General features: G+C 34.9%; 1 protein-coding gene across 2 annotated transcripts in view; it reads right to left on the bottom strand.

Moving 5' to 3' along the window:
• The window catches only part of DYNC2H1 (dynein cytoplasmic 2 heavy chain 1), a 365,046-nt gene that overhangs the window by 61,375 nt on the left and 280,834 nt on the right, over nt 1-22,837 (bottom strand). For both annotated transcript variants that reach the window (XM_082339858.1, XM_082339859.1), the window contains one exon: nt 6,919-7,008. In XM_082339858.1, coding sequence (XP_082195984.1) covers nt 6,919-7,008 — 90 coding nt within the window. The remainder of the gene's footprint in view (nt 1-6,918; nt 7,009-22,837) is intronic.

Here is a 22,837-nt window from a genome sequence, read left to right as displayed (position 1 = left end):
GTTAATCTTAAATCTCAGGATTTTGGCAAAGATGTATTTTTCTATGCAATTCTAATTTAATGTATTTATTTATTATATATCTCCTTCACTAAATGTAGAGATTTCTATTGGCAGAACAATGAATGGCACATAATAAAAGTTCAATAAACATTCACCAAATGATGAATAAATTAAAGAATATGAATAAAAAACACCTGTAAGGTAGCTCTTCTAGCTGAGTATAGTACATGAAAATAGGGATGCTGGAGGTTTTTGACCACATACAATTTTTTCGATTTTGTTTATGTAAGTTTTCCTATGAATAATTTTACGGAGTACCCAGTATGTGTAAAACACTGCAGTAATGACTGTGAAAGTTACTGAGTTAGGGGAAAAAAAGAGATTCCCTTTTCAGGAATGCAAAGTATTGCAGAACCTTGCAAAATAGATTAAGACACCTCAGAAAATGAATGAAAAGTAACAATGTAATTTTAATAAAATTACTTTTAAAGTTCAGGATCTTAAGAGAAAATGAAACAAACCTTCAAATGTTAGATGGTGGAACAGAGTATAAAGTTAAACAATAGTGTTCATTGGGTAGATTTAAATAGAAGCTAAAATCTCAGAAATATCTCATGGGTACTACAAAAATACATCTCAGGAGGTGTATGAATCATGATGATTGGGAAGCATGAAAGAGATTTATGTCAGTTTGCTTGAGAATAACCCTAAGATTGACTGAATCATTAATTTATTCAGCAGATATTTATTGAAAAACCTACTTGTGTAAGCCACTGTTCTACATGCTTGGATAGAGCAGTAAACAGACAAAAATCTCTGCCCTTATCAAGCTTCCATTTTAGTGGAGGAATACAAAGAAAACAAACAAACAAACAGATAAGTAAAATATATAGACTATTAGGTGGAGATATAGGCTATGGAAAAAAATTTAAAAGGGAAACAGGATGTAAAGTAGCAAGGAAGAGGAGGGTTACAATCTGAAATAGGATGGTCCTGAAGGGATAAAGAAACTTCCTTCCTTGCAAAAAGAAAAAAAGAAAAAAAAAAAGAAGAAACAAAGAAAAAAGAAACTTCCTTGCAGATATCTGAGGGAGAGCATTCCAGGTAGAGGAAACAGGAAGAATAAAGTCCCTTTGAGGGAGTGTGCCAGGCTGTTCATTGAAAAGCAAGGAGACCAGTATGGCTGGAACAGAATAAATTAGGAAGCAAAAAGTAGGAGAGGAAATCAGAGAGGTAAACGGGCCAGATCTTGTAGGTTGCTATAAGGATTTTGTTACTCTGGATGAGATGAGAAACCGTGGGGAAATTTCCAAGAGAGGAGTGATATAATCTGACGCTTTAACCAGAATATTTAGACTGCTGGGTTGAGAACTGACCAGAAAGGAGACCAGGGTGGAAGCAGGACTAGTCAGGTGGCAGCTGCACCAATAATGACTTCAATCAAGGTAGTAGCAGTGAAAAGTGGTGAGAGGTGTCTCAGAATATATTTTGAACATACAGCCAAGGTAATTTTTCTGGTTGAATGGATGCAGTGTATGAGAGGAGAAGAGTTAACAATGATTCCAAGACCTTGTGCCTATGCCTCAAGAAGGGTGGAGATGTCATTTACTTTTACGGGAAAGGCTGCGGGTAGCACAAGTTTTTCAGTAAAGGGCAGGAGTTCAGTTTTGAATATGTTAAGTTTGAGATGTTAATTAAACATCCAAGTGAAAATACTGAGTATACAGCAGAGTTAGGGGAGAATACTGGCCTGGAGCTATAAATCTGAGATTAATCAAAGTTTAGATGGGATTCATAGGCATGAGATCACTATGGGTGGAGTAGAGATAGAAAAGGTCAGAGGACTGTGCTCTAGGGAATCCAATTAGAGATGAAGGAATAGAAAAGCCAGAGAAATAGATAAAAAAACAGAAGTGTGTGGTGACCTTGAGGCCAACTTATAAAAAGGTTTCAAGGGGTTGAAACATCTTTTAAAAATGTTGCTGATAGATATCAAAAACTCTGAGATATTATTATAGAAAGGGAACTTGAGTGTGAGTTCTATCATTTATCATACACATTTTGTAAACTATTCTTCAATATGGGGTTTTACTTTTCCCATCTTTAAAAATGGAAATAAAAATATCTACCTCATATGCTATAAATATTACTAGATTCCGTGTAAAGCACATGTATGCCTGAGATCCAAAATATGCTCAGTTCTTATAATTATTCATTTTTCTTTCTACCCTTCATTTGATCATTTAAAAAGTCTGAGTATATGTTTGAAGCGGTGCACTGAAAGAAAAGAAAGTGATCTGAAGCTCAAATATAGGTCACTAGTACATTTTACTGCTAGGGAAGTGAGAAGAGTTATTTAGATGAACCCAAAAAGGGCATAATGAGCCACATTTCTAGATCTAGAAATGCCAGTCTGATGTATTAGTGATAATTAGGGTTAAAGGGGAAGAAATAAGAGCTAGAGGCTCACAGATATTTTTTTTTCAGTGAAGAATTAGTTTTCGTGAAGTGGGCCACAGAAGTAAAATGCAAAGTGAAAAGTTAATCTATGTGGTTAACAACAAGCATCTTTGCAGACATATGAGAAACTGTGTGCCTGAATATTTGAACAAAAAATAGGAAGCAGCACCTAAAAAGAATCTCAGAAAAACATGAGTGAAGGGGCTGATGCCTATACTAAGGAAGGATCTGCTTCCCAGCATTCCACAGTGGGAGGGGTTGGAAGGAAGCAACATAACATTAGCGTCTGCTGGTAGAAAAGGTACTTTGGTATAGTCTACTACACAGTGCCCAACTGAGGCCTAATTCAGACTTAATTCAGGCCATTACAGGAACGGAGATAGCACTAAGTGCTTCTAGGTTGCAGTACTTCTGCTATTTATTCCTAGAGTACTGCACTTCCTTTATCATTTTGATTGTTGTGGCTTATTTGTTGTCTTTCCTGATAAACTCTAAGGATAGTTTATATGTCATGCTGAATGGCATTTATTAATAATAATAACAACAATAATAACTAATTCTTTTTATTGCTTAAATCTCCCCAGATTTCAAGGACCTTAACAGTTGATATAAACAAGATTCCATCATTAAGAATGAAGGGTGGCAGGATTTGGTAGTATATGAGTGTACCAGCCACTGGCTTGAGTTAGGCCAAAAAATTGGGTAGAGTTCAAGAAGTCACTATAAATTTTAAAACAAAAGACAGAACTTAAGGAGAAGCTCAGTCCTAAAAAATGAGCATGAAAGCTTGCCAGTGACACATGGCACCCCAAGTTTGGTTAGCAGTAGAAGTAAAATGTGGAGACATTCAGGAACCCATTGAACATGTGTAGAATACTGGGTCTGTTTAGCATACCCAAGCCTACCTGGGTACTCGATATGAAGGTCTGTATATCCTTAAACAGAATCAACTAATGAGCTAGGTTGGAACAGAACTTGCAGGTGTAGAGTCAAGGGATCCAACTGTGAGAAGTTGAAAATATGAAGACAGAGGAAAAAAGGCAAATGCTGGCCCCACAGATTTATGAACTGGGTAGAGAACATGCTGGAATTTAAAATGATCAACACAGAAAAATCAGACTATACTAGGGAGAACGTCTGCAGAGGCTATTCTGCAGGCCAAGGGGGAAACAAACAGTGGAAATCAGGAACCAAAGAAACTCTCAGAAGATGTTATTTCTGAAGAAAGAGCAGAAAAACTCAAAGTCAGGAAAATAATTCTAGGGTCTCAATAGGAAATAATATGTTACATATATTATATTATAGATATATTTATATATCTAGTCCATTCATTTGTTCATTCATTTATTTATTCAGAAGGCACTATGCTACGTATTAGAAATACAGTGGAATTATTTTTTTTTAAAGTCCTTGCCCTAAAGGATCTTAGAGTACAGACAGGAGGATAAATGACTGCAAGACTCTCTTTGGGTGAGATTGCTTGGGTACCTAGGGGTTCTCTGGCTCTCTCTAAATCACCAGCATTTAGAGGACAGTCTTAAACCCATGTCACCCAGTAGAGTAAGACTCTCCATATTGAAAAATGACCCTCTAAAACATAATCTGATTTCTCTCCTTAATATCCCACAGTGTTCCCTTTTGCCCTTATGATCAACTATAATCCCTTAATACAGTATCATAACATGGCCCTTCCTGCTCCACCAGCCTAATCTCTGAACACCCCTCCTTGCGCTCTGTGCTCTGCTTTTAGTTACTTGAAAGCACATGGCTTACTCTTGACTCTGACCTTCCTCTTGTCTGGCACAGTCTTTCCTCTTGTCCTCGCTTGGTCTATTCCTACTAAGCTTTCAGCTTAAGCTTCACTTCCCTGTTCCCATGTAGGTTAGGTACTCCTGCTATTTGCTCCCATAGTACTAGACTTCCTTTGTCACTCTTACTGTTGCTGTTTATTCGGTTGTCTATTTTTTCTGATAAATTGTAAGGATAGTTCCTTGGGACACAATGTATGTCTATTTTGTTTACCATTCTATATTCAGCAACCTCAGCACAGTGCATGGCACCAAGATAGAATTTTTAATTGCTAAATGAATGAATGTAAGAAATTTAAATTCTGTGAGGCAGAAACTGTATCAATTTACTAATCATTTTATCTCCAGTACTTCACTCAGAGCTTAGCATAAAGTTGCTTTTTATAATATGTTTGACTGACTAAATAAATGAATGCCATCTTGACCCAGTCACTCTCACCTTATTTGCACAAAACCCCGGTAATGATCAGGCACTATGTGTAATACTCTCAGTAGCTTGTTCTGTTTCCTATATGTTATGCCCTAAAATGAAAGGCTCTGGGATTTTAAACCATGGCTGGAACTGGGCTCAACCTGCTGCATACCTGTTTGGAATCAGTCTGATCATTACACTTTCATAAATAACCAAAAGCTGCCATTTTCTCCGACCTCTGAACCCACCTAAGTAGCCACATTGTTCCTCTAAACTTTGTAAGTTGCTCTGGTTACCTATCTGTGAAACATAAAAGGCACATATGAAATCAAAGGACCTAGCAGACCCTTGACTAGATGGAAAGTGAATCCCAAACATTAAAGGTTATCTTAGGGAAGTGGATATCTGTACATTCATAACTGAAAAAAAATATTAAGGCAGGAAAACAATAAAAATATATCCTTAAGTGGTGACATAAATGATGAATTATTGCATATTCCCAGGTAGAAAGATAAGATAAACTATGGTCAAGCCTGAAAATTATCCTGAAGGTCAGAAGGATATTTTATCATTATAATTAAGGCTAAATGCCTATAAAGCTTTTAAGAAAATCACACAGTGAAAAAGTTTTCAGTTTTGATGATAAGTATACAATATACTCAGTATGAATAATCATGCCAGAAAATTGTAATAATTTATGTAAAACTGCTTTAAATGATATTAATTTCAGTATCAATAATACATTTATTATTATATGCACATAGCATAATTATTAAGCATACTTACATATAGAGTGTAATAAAAGCTACCCATTGGCAGCAAATGAAGTTTCTGCCCTTTATAAAAATAATCTAATGCAAATAATACTGATACATATATTAAGTGATAAATTATCACAGCCATGCAATTATAACATACCAAGGACTTCAGAGCATTTCTGTATTTTTCTAAGAGCACTGATGGGCTATTTGTCCTTCCTCTTCTGACTTCTCTATCTTTCCTTCCCTCCATTCTTCTGGCATTTATTGATAGATTATATCCGGACATATACACAGTAGATAGGAAGATGGGTAAATCTGAGTCCCTGCCTTGTTCTTCTCTACCTGCTAATTTTAAACTCATTTTCAGATCCAGTGGTTTCTTCTTCAATAATCCTACAACTGAGAGGTTGATTATACTGGAAGCCAAATAAACATTCAGATGAGTTCTGGCCCCTTCAAAGGAGTACCATTTGTAGACTGGCAGGATAGAGTAAGAAGAGAGGAAAAGATGAAATTACACAACAAGGCAAGGACCCCCTAGAGGAAGTGTCTAAAGAGATGAGAGCGGATGAAATCAAGTATACAGCTCTAGGGATGAGCCTTCAACAGCAGAAGGTCAACTACTTTTGTATTAGAACAAAGATAATGAGGGTGGGTTTAGACAGATTTGTAGGTGGGAGGGAAGGGTAGGCATTTTCAAGTGGTCATATTTCATAGCTTGAATTTTTTCTGTAAGGTAAAAAGCAGGGAGTTCTGCTAAGGGAAAAGTTAAAGATGTGGACAGGTATGTGCACTACTAAAAAAAAAAAAATGAACGAGGATTGTGGTTTCTAGAAGGACACTGATCAAGTTACTCCTAATAAGCTGATATGACAAAGAATGTTATTTGTGAAAGCAGTGTAACAAGCAGAGGAGGAAGGCAGTAAGACAGTGCAAAACCACACAGGAAAAGGGGTACATTGCGTGCACCAACTGACCTATAACATTTGCCATTCCTTAAAAAAAAAATCACCCTGTCTTTCTCTGTCTATATCATTCCTTATTCTGTTCAATTTTCCTTCATTTACCTGACTGGGCCACTCTGAAAAAACTTGATCAATTTGGGAAAAAAACAAAATAAAACAGAAAAAAGCAGCTCCTTGTATGGGGGACACACCCTAAAGCAAATTAGTCACAGTTATGAATAAGTTTCAGTTACCATCTATATGATCCATCTATATTAAAATTGTAGATTTTTCTCTAAATTCTCAAAAATTATGAAAAGCCACACTACACAGAGAGAACACAGTTTTTTTGTTTTTGTTTTTTTAAAGAGTGCTAGGTAAAATCACAGATGACAGAATAAGAAAGGAATATATGGTGCTCTATGAACAAAATCATAATATTTTCACTAGTTGCTAGCAGAATGATTAACAATATGAGAGTTTATACTACAATCGTCATACAGTCATACAATTACTAAATAATTTCATCTTACCTGTATTGCAAGGGCACGAGCTACAAGACCTCTAAGGTATTGTAAAGGATCTTCTGGACCTTCCCACTTGCTTTGCCATGTGAGAGGACACTGCAATTTTAAAAGGATCAAAATTAAGTTTACATATACAATATTACATGTAAAAGATCTTTTAACATTAGTGTGATGGGGAAAATATTTTGGCATAATTCACATTATGTGTATCATGAATTCATTTCATTAAGATATGTCTTTTTCTATTTTATACATAGTATCAATAATGTATATGTGTCAATCCCAGTGTATGTATAAAATAGACAACTGATGGGAACATACTGTATAGCACAGGGAACTCTACCTAATGCACTGTGGTAACCTAAATGGGAGGGAAGTCCAAAAGGGAGGGGATATCTGCATGTGTATGGCTGATTCATTTTGTTGTGCAGTGGTGGCTAACACAACATTGTAAAGCAACCATACTCCATAAAAAAATTAATAAAAAAATTTTTTTAAAAGATATGTCTTTTTCTTTGATCTTATCTCATTACAATTGAATGATAAATAGAGTCAGAATGAATTGACCTGTTTCTCTAAAAGGAAATATTTTTAAGTAAAAATTCTTGAAAGAATAAACAAATGAACATAAACCGGTATATAGAAAGTAGCAAACCATGTTTTCTTGAAACGATATGTAATGAAATCAAATTAAATTTCACAAATTCATTTTATAAGTAGTAAAGACAAAAAACAACTAGTCTTGTGTCCCTACAGAATTACAGAAATTTTATCTCCCAAACCACATCAGATATCAGATATATGACAAAAAGAGAATAAAACAGAAAATACTCTAAATTAAAGAAATAAATAAAACCTTTCTAAAAAAGTTACCTTTTTAATATCTGACCTTCTTTTAACTGACATTCTCCATTAATACATTCATTATAATATTATATCTTTTCTGTGAGAGTTTTCTGGATTTTTCAAATATTATGTAACTATCATTCAAACTTAATACTTATTTTTCTCAAGTGGAATAATAAGGAGAGAGCATCAATTTCTTAACCCAAAACACTGTCTGATTACATAGCTGAGAAACTACTCCAGGCTAGAGTATATCAACAATGTATGAAAGATGGAAATTGTAAGATAACAAACCTTACAGTGAAAAAAAGACCTTAGAAAACATCTAGTTCAATTACTCTAGGTGAATGAAGTAAGCCTTCTTAGGAATATGGTAGCTAAGTGCTGGAGCTATGCTGTGAACTGAAACAGGTGTGATGATTTTAAAACATGACCCCTAACTAAATCCTTTGACAATTCTCCTGTGGAGACTTGAAGTCTGCTCTTCTTCTTAAATAAGTGTCCTGTGAATATAGCAGAAGTGATGTGGTGCCAGTTTCCAGGTCCAGGTCTTAAGAAATTGGTTGCTTGTATTTCCTGTCTTTTGTGACTCTTGATCTTGGAACCCATCCAACATATTGTGAAGTCCAATTTTTGGAGAGGCCCACGTGGAGATGAACTAAGGCTCCCAGCTCTCAGGCAGCACTGACTTGCCAGCCACATGAGTGAGCGGAGTGGAAGAGACAAGCTTTCTCTACCAAGGTCTACCCAAATTTCAGATCTGTAAGCTTAAAATAAAATGATTTTTAAAAAATTATTATGTTTTAACCTGGTAAGTTTTGGTGGCATTCATTATACAGCAAGACTTAACTGATACAGTTCTTTGGTATCCAGAAGTAGGGTTCTATCTTAACAAAAACCTAAACATATGGCACTGGATTTGAGACTGGGTGGTAGGCTGAAGCTGGAAGAACCTTCAAGAGAACGTAAGTGAAAACATAAATGACTTGTAAGAGAATAGTGGAGGTCTAAGGGACTTTGAGGACTTGAAGGAAAGGGAGGAAACAATCTCAGACAGACAAAAGTACTCTCGGGACCTTAAGGGCATGCATGCCTTGCAGATCCTTTCTGTTAAACAATAAGGCTTCGATGAATCTTAAGGGTGTTGTCCCACAGCCAACACACAAGAAGCCTAAGGTAGAGAAAAAGGCTTATCACAAGATTTATGGCCATAGTTTTTGTCTAATGTTGTGAATCTCAATGAGATTCAAAGCAAACTCACAATATTAGAATCGTGTTCTGGTGTAAGCTTCATCTCTTTGGGATTAATGGGGAAAAGAGGGCACAATTAAAAGAGAACTTTGGACCCCAAAATCCCTATGTGTGGGAAGCAGGCTGAGAAAACCACTCAGCTGCAAACATGGCTAAATCTTATTGAAACGTATGGATAATTAAGAGATGAGAATCAACAGCTCAGAGGGCAAAACCAAGAGCCATGGATAATTATTCCCAGGGAACAATATGGAATCCTAATAAAGGAACTGAAAACATAAGCTTGCTTGGATTTCAGAATTGCTAAGAACACGTGAGCCTCCCATTTCCTCATTTTTTGAGTGGGAATGTCTATTGCAGTTATCTGTCCTACCATTTTATATTGGGTTTGTAGGGGACAAATAACTTATCTCTGCACGTCATAGGTCTTTAGTTGAAAATCATGCTTGAGAAACTGTTTCTGAAGAACCAAACCCAAGAAGCCTCACCCATACTTCCCCCTGATTTTGATGACAACATCCGGCCTGAGGCTGTAAAGGAATGAGACATCTGGGGAAACTTGGAAGGAGATGACTGCATTTTACATGTGGGAGAAATGCAAATAATTTGTGTCCAAAGGGCAGACTGCAGCAGCTTCAAAACATGGTCCCAAAATTACTTGATACTCTTCCCATTGAGAGTTGAGGTCTATGTCCACCCCACCCCTTGACAACCCGACCAATAGAATAAGGGAGAAGTGACGCTTTATCAGTTTTCAGATCTAGGCCTTAACAAATTCACAGCTTTCATTTCCTCTTTCTTGGGTATACACTTTTAGAACCAAGATACCATGTTGTGAAGAAGCCAAGTAGTCCATATAGAGAGGCCCATGTGGAGACATCTAGAGAGCAACCAAGGCCTCTAGCCATGAGTCCTGATAAACTACCAGCCAATAATCAGCACCACCTAGCCAGCCCTGTGACTGAGCGTCCATCAAGTAGATCCTCCTGCTCTAAGCTGAGCTGACTCAGCTGGTGTCACACGAAGCAAAGACAAGCCTTCCCCACCAGACCCTGCCCAAACTGCACACTCATGAGCTAAATAAATGATTGTTCTTGTTTTCAGCCATTTAGTTTCAGGGTAGTTTATTATGTAGCAATAGATAGCTGATAGGTCAGGTTTTTCACATTCTAAGTTTTATGCTTTTCCTGTTGTAGAAAGACAGCTCCTTTATATAGTGTTTAATTACATAAAATAATTTACTGTGGCAGGCAACCTTTAAGATGCTCCCAGTGATCCCTGACACTCGGCATTCATATCCATCCTTGGGAAATTCCTTCACCTTGAGTATGAACTGGTTTTAGGGACTTGCTTCTAGTGAAAGAATATGGCAAAAGTGACGAGAAGCCACTTCTGAGAGTAGGGTACAAATACTGTGACTTCTGTCTAGCTCACTTTCTCTTCATCTCTTCCTTATTCACTCTGTGTGAAAAAGTTGCATATTGTGAGTTGCTTTATGGAGATGCCCATGTAGCAAGGAACTGATACATCCAGTCAACAATAAGTGAGGACCTGAGGGCTGCCAACAGCCATCCCATATGTGCTCTGAGAGGCTGCAGTAATTGCAGCCCTGGTGACACCTGACTGCAGACTTGTGGGAGACCCTAAGACAGAACACCCAGCTAAGCTACCCCCAGATCCCGACTCACAGAAACTGTAATGTGATAACTTTTCGCTGTTTTGTGTCACTAAGTTCCAGGGCAATTTATTACACAGCAATAGATAATTAAGAGAGCTATCAATATTAGTGTCAGATGTAATACTTTCATTCAATAAATATTCAAGTCCTTACTGTCCATCCATTCAGCAATTACTGAGAGCCTATAATGTGCAGGCATTATAAGGTCCTTGCTATCATGGAGCTTATATTTTACTTGGGGGATAAAGGCAATATACTTATTTCTAAATATATTATAAGAAAAAGACTACATAGTGCTAAATCCTATGTAGAGAATTACAACATGATATATGATATGACAGAAGAAATATGAAGTGATAGTGATATGATAGAAGACTATGAGGAATAAAATCTTTACCCTAAAGAGCATTAGAAACCAGTAAAGGAGATACACAGCTAATGTCCCTAATGGTGTTTTAAGAATGACTTATATAGCATGTTTCTGGAGCTAAGAGGAAAAAAATGATTTAATCAAAGAAATCTTAGTAAAGGAAGTATCTGTTAAGCTTTGAAAGTTGTGTTGAATTTTGACAAAGGTAGACATAACTGGAGGGGACTTTTTAAGCTAACGTTTATGTGTTAGTAACTGTGCTGAGCGCTGGATATGTACCGGAAGCAGGTACTATTGTAATTTCCATTTCACAGAGGAGAAAATGGAGACACAAAGAGAACAGCATATCCAAAATCACAGAGCTGGTACATGGCAAGTCCAAGATGTGAACCCAGGTAACCTAACTCTAGAGTCTGTCAGCATTAATTCTGCCTCCAACGTATTTTACATTTCTATAATGTAGTTTCTATATTACACCATTTGAGATTTGTCAACTGAAAAAAAATGCACAATGTGAGAGTTGTGCATTAAGTTTTACTTGGGGCAAAATGAGGACTATAGCCCGGGAGACAGCATTTCAGATAGTTCTGAGAAACTGCTCCAAAGAGGTAGGAGGGAAGGTCAGTATATGTGTGATTTTGATGAAGGGGGAGTACATGCAATCAAGCACATATTTTTTGCAGAAGGTTGCTGCTAGTTTTGTGAAGATTCAACATGACAATTATGTATTGGGAATTAAAGTTATAATTATGGGGAAACTAAGGCTTAGAGTAGGTTTAGTTAACTAAACTTTTTTTTTTTAAATCTAAATGGTAGAGAACTTGAACCCAGGTCTAACTCTAAATGTAAACTTTTTGTTATCCCATGCTTTTCATGAAAGATGTCATAAAAGGAAAACAGGATACAAGCAGATTTCCTAATTCACTCTTTTTCAAGCATCAGTTAATTGACAGCTCAGCAATCTCCTGTTAAATAGCTGTTATTTGTCAATCATTTGTTAGGTCTTGTGGATACAAAGTTATAACACAATCCCTGTTCACAGAAGTTTGTGCTAGAGGGGGAAATAAATAATAAAAGAAGACAGCTACAGACAATACAGTAAGTTCCCTGATAATGACAAGCACTGTGCTTGTGAAACACAGATGTAAGGTACACCAAACTCAAACTGTGCCTAAGGACAAGAGTCAGGAAAGGCTTTCTGGTGGAGATAATGCTTGAGGTGAGTCTCAAAAGATAAACAGCTTACAGTAAAGTAAAGAAAGACAGTAGGAAAAGGAAGGGGCATTAATAAAAAAGACATGAGACAACTGGGCTGATGGTCAGACCATGAAGCTTTTGAATGTTTATACTGAGGAGCTTAATCTGGAAAGCAATGATAAAACTAAATTACACTTTAACTAGGGAAGTGACACAATCATATTTGGATTTTAGAAAGATTATCCTAGTAGAAATAGGGAGAACAAGCATTAGGGTGATGAAACTGCAGTCAGAGAGGTGAATTAGGAAGGTACTGTAGAAACACTTGTGCAGCACTTACATGTGCAGGCACTGTTCTCAGCACTTCACCTGTATTAACCCTTTAGACTTCACATCAACCCTCTGAGATGGATACAGTTATTACTCCCATTACGAACATTTAGAAACTAAGGTAGAGAAAGGTTAAGTGTCCTGCACAAGTAAACATTCTAGTACATAATCTTGGATGTTTTAAGTCCCACTCCACAACCTTAATATGTTTACTAAATGAACTTTAAAGAAAAGGACCACAGTTAGTAACTCTTTTCCCTTTTCATTTAATAACGTAATTATCTATACTACTGACAAACACCACTATCCTACTAATAAAAATGACGTGCTGATCCTCACACATGAGTGAGACACTGGTAATCCAGTACCTGCACACTGCTGAAGTTAAGCCAACACTGGATTAGAGTTTTTGGAAATGAATCGACTTTCATTTGACTCAAGCTTATTGCAGTGTCTGACACAGGGAGACGGCATGGAAATTGCTATTTATTTCAAGCAGTAGAAGTTGCACTGGGATTTCACTGTAGGTGGGAAAACAGAACTCAGTTTACATTTTTTTTAAAGAAAAGGAGAAAGGAAAAAAGGAAAAAATATATATAGTTCATTGTAATTTCAATTTCACATGAAGTGATTAACCCATATGGACAGTTTACAAATTATCACTAACTCCTATACTAGCCATAATTTACAACTTTGTACAATTAATTAAATTAGCTAAAATCCATTTTACACACATATACATGATTAGAGAGTTATATTTCAGAAGGATAAAGATAGCTGCAGAGTAAAACACTCTAATAATAGAGCCTTTACTATATAGAGAGGGTCTAATAGAATAGCCTCTCTTCTATTTGGAAGAGAAAGTACAACTCAGAAGATAATTTGTGATAAAAGTTAGAATGCATTCTGATTTAATCTTACTAAGACCTTTACTTACAGCCAAAGATTTCAATTTTCTTAACAGTACAGAGAAACAATCTATAAAACAGCACCAGAACAAACTAAGGACTTTCAGATCCAAGAGATTTATTTAACTGAATTATTTTCTTTTAAAATATGAATCCTATTCTTAAAATCTTTTTATTTTGTGTCTTCCCTTTAAAGAGACTCATATTATTTGCTTTCTCAGGACATGTAACTTCTGTTTTCCATTAAAAAATTATAAAATACTTATGAAGAGATTACACTAAGTTATAAAAAGTTTGGAAAGGTAGAAGCAATCCATTGATGGATGAATGGATAAACAAAATCTGATACAGACCTTCCTCGACTTACAATGGGGCCACATGCAGATAAACCCATTGCAAGTTGAAAATATTGCATATCGAAAATGCATTTAACACACCTAAACCACCAAACATCATAGCGTAGGCTAGCCTGTTTTAAACGTGCCCAGAACACTTACATTAGCCTATGGTTGGGCAAAATCATCTAACACAAAGACTATTTTATAATAAAGTGTAGGATATCTCAAGTAATTTATGGAATACTGTGCTGAAAGTGAAAAACAGAATGGCTGTATAGATACAGAATGGTTGCAGTGTATCAGTTGTTCACCCTGATGATTGAGTGGCTGACTGAGAGCTGCAGCTCTCTGTTGCTGCCCAGCATTTCAAGCATAAGGTACCATGTATCGCTAGCCAGGGAAAAGATCAAACTTCAAAATTCAAAGTATGGTTTCTACAGAATGCATATCACTTTTGCGTCATCATAAAGTAGAAACCACCTTAAGTCGGAGACCATCTGCGTATACATACAATGGAAAATTATTCAGCACTGACAAAAAAGGGAAATACTGACACATGCTACAATATGGATGAACCTTGAGGATATTATGCTTAGTGATACAAACCAGTCACCAAAAGACAAATGCTGCTTGATTCCACTTATATGAGGTACCTAGAGTAGTCAAATTCATAGAGACAGAAAGTAGAATGGTGGTTGCTGGGGGCTAGGTGGTGGGGGAATGGGAAGTTGTTTAAATGGGTAGCGTTTCAGTTTTGTAAAATGGAAAGAGTTCTGGAGATTGGTTGCACAACAGTGTGAATGTACTTAACATTACTGAACTGTACACTTAAAATGGTTAAAATGATAAATTTTATGATATACGTATATTGCCACAATTACAAAACTTCATTGGAAAAATGTGAGAAAGGAAAAGAAGAAACCAGTTTCCTTCTTGAGTCTATGCCAGCATTGTGTGCTTGATAATATTTTTGTTACCCACTTTGAGCTCATTGAATATAGAGACCATGTACTATGCATTTTTCCTATCTCTAGGGCCTGGCATGGTATACAGAGTCCATGGTAGATGGTCAATAATTGTTTGCTGAATATTATTTATTATATCATCCAATTACTAATTTTTTTTAAAAATCCCAACTCCTCCTCCATCCTTGCACATTCTGAAAAAATAGAGTTATAAATAAGATGTCCATACATTCAATTTGCCTAATTATCCCTATTGTCCCAGAGTTCCATCCAGGTAGGAGTCCCTTTCACTCTTAAAACTATAGTTTAGGTGATAAATTTGAAGGTCACTATAGTTATTAAAAAAATTCAAATTTACATAACAATTTGAAGCTAAAATCAATTTAGGGATTGAATCATGACCTCATTAGCACAAAAATTTAACTAAATTAACACAGAATTTCCAAAAAAATTAAAGAGTCAAGCAAGGAAATAAACAAACTGGATAACTGGTAAAACACATTGCTGTTGTGATGAGTAGTACAGCATACCAAACTAATTTTAAAGGCACCTTGAGAAAGGATCTGATGATTGAAAATGGCTATTGGTGGAGAATGATAAATTCTATTAAAAATGTATGTACATTTTAAAACAAGTATTATTTAATATCTGTCTTTCCAATATGTAACAGATTCATAGCATCCTCAGCATAGCATACACATACAACTGGAAGCATTAAAAATACTTATAATGAAGCTTTGGGAAAGATGATAAGTTAATCATCAAATATGTTCAGCATGTAAAACGATAATCTATAAATTCTTCCATCTAATAAAATCTAATAAAAACAGATTAAATGTATATTTACTACTGTGAAATTTATTTCAAAATAATGTTCAACATGTTGAACATATGTCGAATGTATGTTTTTACATTCTCTGAGATTTTAAGAATTTATGGATTCTTTCTGCATTGTTTTCTGTGATAAACTCATTTAGGCCAGTGTCATGTTGGTATAATTAAATATATGTATATTTTCTTGATAAAGTGTCTATTCAAATCTTTTTTCTCATTTTTAAAATTGGGATGTTTATCTTTGCATTTTTGAATTGATTTCTTTTTAATATTTCTAGATATATATTCCTTGGTTAGAGGTATGTCTTGCAAATCTTTTCCCCTAGTCTGTGGCTTACTTTGAATTTCCATAACAGTGTGATCAATTTGGGGATAATTTTTGTATATGTTTGGAGGTACAGGTGTACGTACTACTATTATTATTATTAGGCTTTTGGCTATTTAATTGTTCTACTACCATTTGTTAAAGAAATTTCCCTTTCTCCATTTAATTGCCCCAGTATATTTGGTGAAAATGAATTGATCATATATCTGTGGGTCTATTTCTGAACTCTTTATTCTGTTCTATTGAGCTATATATCTATCTTTATATCATTACCACACTGCTTTGATTACAATATCTTAATAAGTCTTGAAATCATGAAGAGTAAGATCTTCCATTTTACTCTTCTTTTTCAAAATTGTTTAGGCTACACTAGGTCTTTTGTATTTTATTCGAATCAAATTCTCAATCACTACAAAAAAATTCTACAGAGGTTTTTTACTGGGACTGTGTTGAATCTCAGGATCAATCTGGAAAAGACTAACATCTTAACAATAATAATGGGTCTCCTGATCTGTGAACACAGTACAACTTTCAGAGCATCTTCCCATTTATTTAGGTCTTTTTAAATTTCACTCATCAATGTTTTATAGTTTTCAGTTTGTACAAAAGTTTTACACATCTTTTGTCAATTTTATCCTGATATATCATCTTTCTGCTATTATTACAAATGGTACTTTTACATTTCAATACTCAATAGTTTGTTTCCAGGATATACATAATTTTTAATGTATTTACCAAAAGCTTGCTAAACTTAAACTCTGCTCTGTGCTTTGTGACCACCTAGAGGGGTGGGCTAGGGAGGGTGGGAGGGAGGGAGATACAAGAGGGAAGAGATATGGGAACATATGTATATGTATAACTGATTCACTTTGTTATAAAGCAGAAACTAACACACCAATGTAAAGCAATTATACTCCAATAAAGATGTTAAAAAAATAAAAAATAAAAAAAATAAACTTAAACTCTCTTACTAGCCTTAGAGCTTTTATATTTAAGATCTTGTGAATAGTTCATCATATCCTCTACAAAAAAGACAGGTTTCCTTCTTCCTTTCCAGTTTGTATGGCTTTTATTTCTTTTTCTTAACTTGTTGCACTAGCTAGGACCTTCAGTATAATGCTGAAAAGAAGTGGTGAGACCTCAATGTTTTATTACCAATCTTAGGGGAAAAACATTCAGTCTTTTATGTTAGCTATAGGTTTTTCATAGGTGACCTTTATCTGGTTAAGAAGGTTGACCTCAAATTCCAATTTAGTGAAAGGTTTTGTCATGACTGGATGCTAAATTTTGTCAAATGCTTTTTCTGTCTCTATAAAGATAATCACGATTTTTAAAATTAGTTATTAAAATGGTAAATAATGTCGATTTGTTATTAACTCAAACTTGTATTCTTAAGATAAACCCCACTTGGTTATCCATTTTTATACTTTTTTGGATTCAATTTGTTAATATATTGGTAAGAATTTTAGTGTCTATTATATTCATGAAGGAAATTAGTCTGTAGATTTCTTTTATTATGATGTATTTGTTAGGTTTTATTATCAGGTGATGCTGGTCTCACAGAAAAAGCAGGGAATTATTCCTGCCTCTTCTATTTTCTGAAATAGTTTACAGATTTGGTATTATTTCTTCCTTAAATATTTGTTAGATTTCACCAGCAAATTCTAGGAGCTCTCTTTGTGGGAAGGTTTTTAATAACAAATTCAACTTCCTTAATAGATATAGGCTATGGGTTACCTATTTCTTCTTGAATGAGCTTTGGTAGTTTGTATCTTTCAAGGAATTTGTACCTTTCATCTAAGTTCATCTAAATATATTCTCTTATCATGGCAAATGATGGTTATAAGTTAGGGATACTGAAGCAGAATTCCAAGATACTAGAGACTCTGGGTATTTGCAGGTCCCTTTGTTCTTACATAGATCAATAAAAACTGATTTCCATTTATAAGTATACATAATCAAATTTTGATTGTAAGTAAAGCTAGAGATGAGGAGGTGGGGGAATTCCATCCTAGTATTTAGTAGGCCTGTGGAGATGAGTATGTGGAGTTCAGTCTTCATAAAGCTGATATCTGCCTCTTGTTACAAAGACTACCATTCAGCTTCATGATCAAATTAACAAAATATTCAATGAGAGATGAAGTGCAAAGAATACTGATCTAGGAAACACAACATCAGGACTGCAGTATGGGCTTCGACACTTTACCAGAATACCAACTCCTTTCAGCTTCAGTTTTCTAATCTAAGTAAAAGGAAGATGATGAGAGTAGAAAATTAGATGAGGGCTACACAAGTGCACTATAACTGGTAAAATGCTATATAAAACATAAGCTACTACTTTATTCTAATGGAAAAATGCTAATTATTCAACATTAATAATTATCATTTGGTAAAACAGTTTGGGTATGACTTTTCTAAGAACTTATTTGTATGAAGTTAGGTAAATTTTAAAAGGGGGGGCCTTTAAGAAAAGATGGGGTCTCCAACCATTTTATAAGAACCATTTTATCTTTTCTTTTCTCCCAAAGACTGGAAAATCAATGACGGAGGTGGCACAGATGGTTACGAAGTGGAGTGGGGATGGCACAAGATGAGGAAGCAGGTGCTACTGACATTTTTATGAGACTTCTGACTACAGAACAGCGTTTCTCAAACCTTAGCATGCATCAGACCCACCTCAAGGCATGGATAAAAAACAGATTGCAGGGCAACACACTTAGAATTTATGATCAAACAGTCTGAGGTGGGGCCTGAGAATTCATAATTTTAGCAAGTTCTCAGGTGATACTGATGCTATTGGTTTTGAGACCATGCTTTGAGAGACACTGCTATAAAGAAGACCATGGCAGAGAAAGGAGTGAAAGGAAAAACCTGTCTAGCAGAGGAGATCTTAACTCTTAGATATCCTGAAGTTACATAATAAAACTTTATGTGTGTGTGTATATATATTTTAAGAGAGTGCATCTTTTTCCTTCAATTTTCAAAACTGTCAGTGATCTGAAAAAGGTTAAACACCAGTTGTTTGGAAACTTATTTTAAAGAGTCAGGATCCATTAGCAATTGTGCTGTATTGTTGAGCAACTCCCTGATTTAAAAAAATTAAAAAGCCATTTAGTGTTACTACCCAGTACATTAGGATAAACTGAAATATATAGGAAATACTTACATTGGCTTTAAAGCGGTACTATTAAAATAATTTTTTTAAAAAGCAACACAATCTATTAATTTCTACAAAGTGGTAATACCCTTAGTGATTATTCAGCAAGAAAGATGAGGTAATTTAGTGTTCTATCTTTTCAATTTTTGCATATCTTTTAAATCATGATTTAAAGCCTTTGTTCTAATATGTAAAAGAAAAATAACAATATTCTACAATATCATTGTCCTTAACAAACAAATTATAAGTATTGTAACTTTTTACAAAAAAAGTTTCAGTAGATCACCAGAAAAGTGTCAAGGAAATAAAAGTCATAATTCTCTTTAGGAAAATTCTTAGTCCAATCATTTCAGATACAGTAAAGAAAATGTCAAGTACTGAACTATTTCCTAAATTACATTAAATCATATCACATAATTCAAAACTTGTCACATTCAAATGTAATAAAACATTAAACTTTTATCCTGAAATAAATGGGATAGTACTAGATTCAAATTTTTGGTAAAGCTCATTAGAAAGTAAATGTCAAGACTATTTTACTGATCTTATCCTAGTGAAAGTCAGCCGAGTCTCATCTGAGTTTCACCAAACACCCTGAAATATTTCCAAAGCCACTATCTGTGATTGAATTTAAATATACTTTGTAAAACACATTTTTTATCCTTTGAAAGAATTTTAACAAATTCACTTTCATGAAAATTATACAAATATTTCAAAAACAGTGATATTTCAGAGGCTATATTTCTTAAATCAAAGTGTAATGTAGAATACTTAATTTAGTAAATTAACAATGAGATTGCATATATCTTACATAAACATATTTTTAAGAAATAAGTCATCAGTTCCTTTTGCTATACCAAATAGGAAATACTTAGCAGAGCTTAATGGGCCAAGGGGAAAGGAAGAAATGTTATAAAGAATTAAAAATCTATGACCCTTTTCTAAAATACCATTCTTTGGTCTTATTCAAGGAAAATGTTTCATGTAATAAAACCCATTTAGTTCTTTGTTATCTGTTAATAAGATCTATTGTAAGCCACATTATATTACAATCATAAAAAATAATTTAAGTTATTCATTTTTTCAAGTGTTTATGCCAAAGATTACCCAGATGGTTAACAGCAGAAGCAAAACAAGAAACCATGTTTGCCATTACCTTCCATATTTTTCATTAATATTACATAGAACCCTCTTGAACTACCCTATTCTATGCCTTAACCACCTCTAACTGAGATGAATAAATAGTAACGTACATGGTATCCCTACTTCTATAAACTAATTTTGCACAATTTTATCAGATGAATGCTCCAAAAGCTGTTTTTCACACAATGAAATTCTCTTAAAGTAATAGTGACAAAAACAACTAACATTTAGAGGGTACTTCCTATGTGTCAAGCACTTTACTCATGATATAATTTAACTTTCATAACAATCCCATGATGTAGGTCCCTTTATGACTCTCATTTGACAAATGGGAAAGGTAACGTATAGAGAGGTTTAAGTGACCTACCCAAGGTCACACAGCTACTAAGTGGTAGAATAGAATGAAAGAGGCAGACCTATTCTGGAAGCCACATTCCTAGCTATTTTATTACATTAAATCTACATGAAAATATTCTTATTGCCTATAGCATTTAATCCAAGCTCTTCTCTTTGGCTTTAAAGACTTCAAAACCTGATGTAACCTTAATTTTACTACAGTTCTTTGTATACCAGTCCCACTGGACTTACTGCTCTCTTCTACACAAGTCATGTTCTTACATCATCGTTATTCTCCTCTTACACTTAATGCAACTATAATTGGTCTATACCATACGTTTTGCCCTTATACAGCATGTAGTTGGATTTTAAAGAAATACACTCTCATGAGTATTTATCTTTTCATAAATAAATTTAAAACATTTACATTTATGATGACAATCAGACCTGCCTAGATTCAAATCCTGACTTTGTAAACTATTCATTGTGTGACTCTGGTTAAGTTATAAAATGTCCCTCTGCCTTAGGTTCCTCACAGTAAAATGGGATAACACAGCACCCTCTTGTAGTGTTAATATGGTGATTAAATGAGTTAATTAATGTAATTTTAAACTTCTTAGAACCCTTTCCCACTGGTTCCTTCACTGTGTCATGAAGCTTTTATGACTGATAATATATCTACTTCAAATTATAAACAAATTAGTTATAGTTTACAGTACAATACAATACTACAGTATTCTGATAATCACAGTTGATAAATAGAGATAAAAATCTATATACAAAGAAACAATGCAAAGCTGAGATTCTTTTCCAGGGTAAAGGAAAAAGGAACATAAGCTTGTTGGAATAGGTCTTTTTGTATATGTGAAAAAGCACATTACAATGGACTGAAAGTTTCTGTCCCCCCAAAATTCATATGTTGAAACCCTAAACCCTGATGTGATGATATTTGGAGATGAGGCTTTGGGGAATTAATTAGGTCATAAGGGTGGAGCCTTCATGATGGAATTAGTGCCCTCATAAGAAGAGACAGGAGAGAGTTTGTTTTTTCTCTCATTCCTCTCTACTATGTGAGGACACAGCAAGAAGATAGCCATCAGCAAAACAGGAAGCAGGTCTCACCATACACCAGATCTAATAGCATCTTGATTTTAGACTTCCTAGCCTCCAGAATTGTGAGAAATAAATACTTGTTGTTTAAGCCATCCATTCTATGTTAATTTGTTATAGCAGCCTGAATTAAAAGAGAAATCTTTTTTATGTTAGGGAGTAAGATATAGGAAGTTCTAGGAAGCCTACCTTTTATCTTCAAACAGAGAAGACTTTTAGGTTGACTACCAGAGATTTCTCTAAATTGAGGGTAAACAGCAGGGAAAAAAAAACCAAAAACAAAAACACTTTTCTTTCTTAATTCCTATAGAGCTCTAGTGAAATCTTTTCCAGATGCCAAGTTCTACAAAGTTTATTTTTTCCAAAAAGCTAAAGTGAATCTATATAACATGCTCAAAATTTTTTGTTTCTATCCAATAGATCTGAAATAACATGGATTTAAATGTTATTTACAATGGTCCAATTACTCAGCAAGAGATGTGTTGATTTCCTTTTCCTCTGCTTATGATTTTTCTACTCGGTAACCATCCTTCCCTTACTTGTAGTAAATGTGTTACAGATGGAGCTGAATCCATCCCCAGCTCCTGGGTTAGGCATTTGGCTAAAGCCCTAGCCAATGAGAGCTTTGCATACCCTGCCCACAGAACTAGTATGGCACTAGGCATAAAACACAAGCCATTCTGTATGAATCAAAGCTAATCCCAATATTTTTTGCTTGAGTTGCCAGGAAACAGGTGTTCTTTCTGTTGGACTTAGAACTCAGAGGATATAAGACTCGGACTGATGGGATACCAACACGTGTAGAGGACCCACCTAAAAGTGAAATTAATATGGAGGATGTACACATACACACACACACACAATATGACTAGAGAGGTAGATAAATAACACAAGCTGAGATCCTAATGACAATTTTAAGCTCCTGCTAAGCTGACTTAACGCTAGCTACCCTTGGATCCTTCAGTTACAACAGCCAATTAATTCCTATATGGCTTAAGCTACTTTAACTTGGGTTTTCTGTTATAGTTACAGTTTACCGTAAACTGTTAAGCTACTTTAACTTGGGTTTTCTGTTATAGTTACAGTTTACAGTAAACTGTAAGACTCCTGACAAATGTATACCTGATGGAAGAGCCA

This window comes from Balaenoptera borealis (assembly GCF_965194805.1).
Source record: "Balaenoptera borealis genome assembly, chromosome: 11".
NCBI lineage: Eukaryota > Metazoa > Chordata > Mammalia > Artiodactyla > Balaenopteridae > Balaenoptera > Balaenoptera borealis.
Note: the sequence above shows the minus strand (reverse complement) of the source record. Positions and strands in the feature narration are given on the sequence as shown.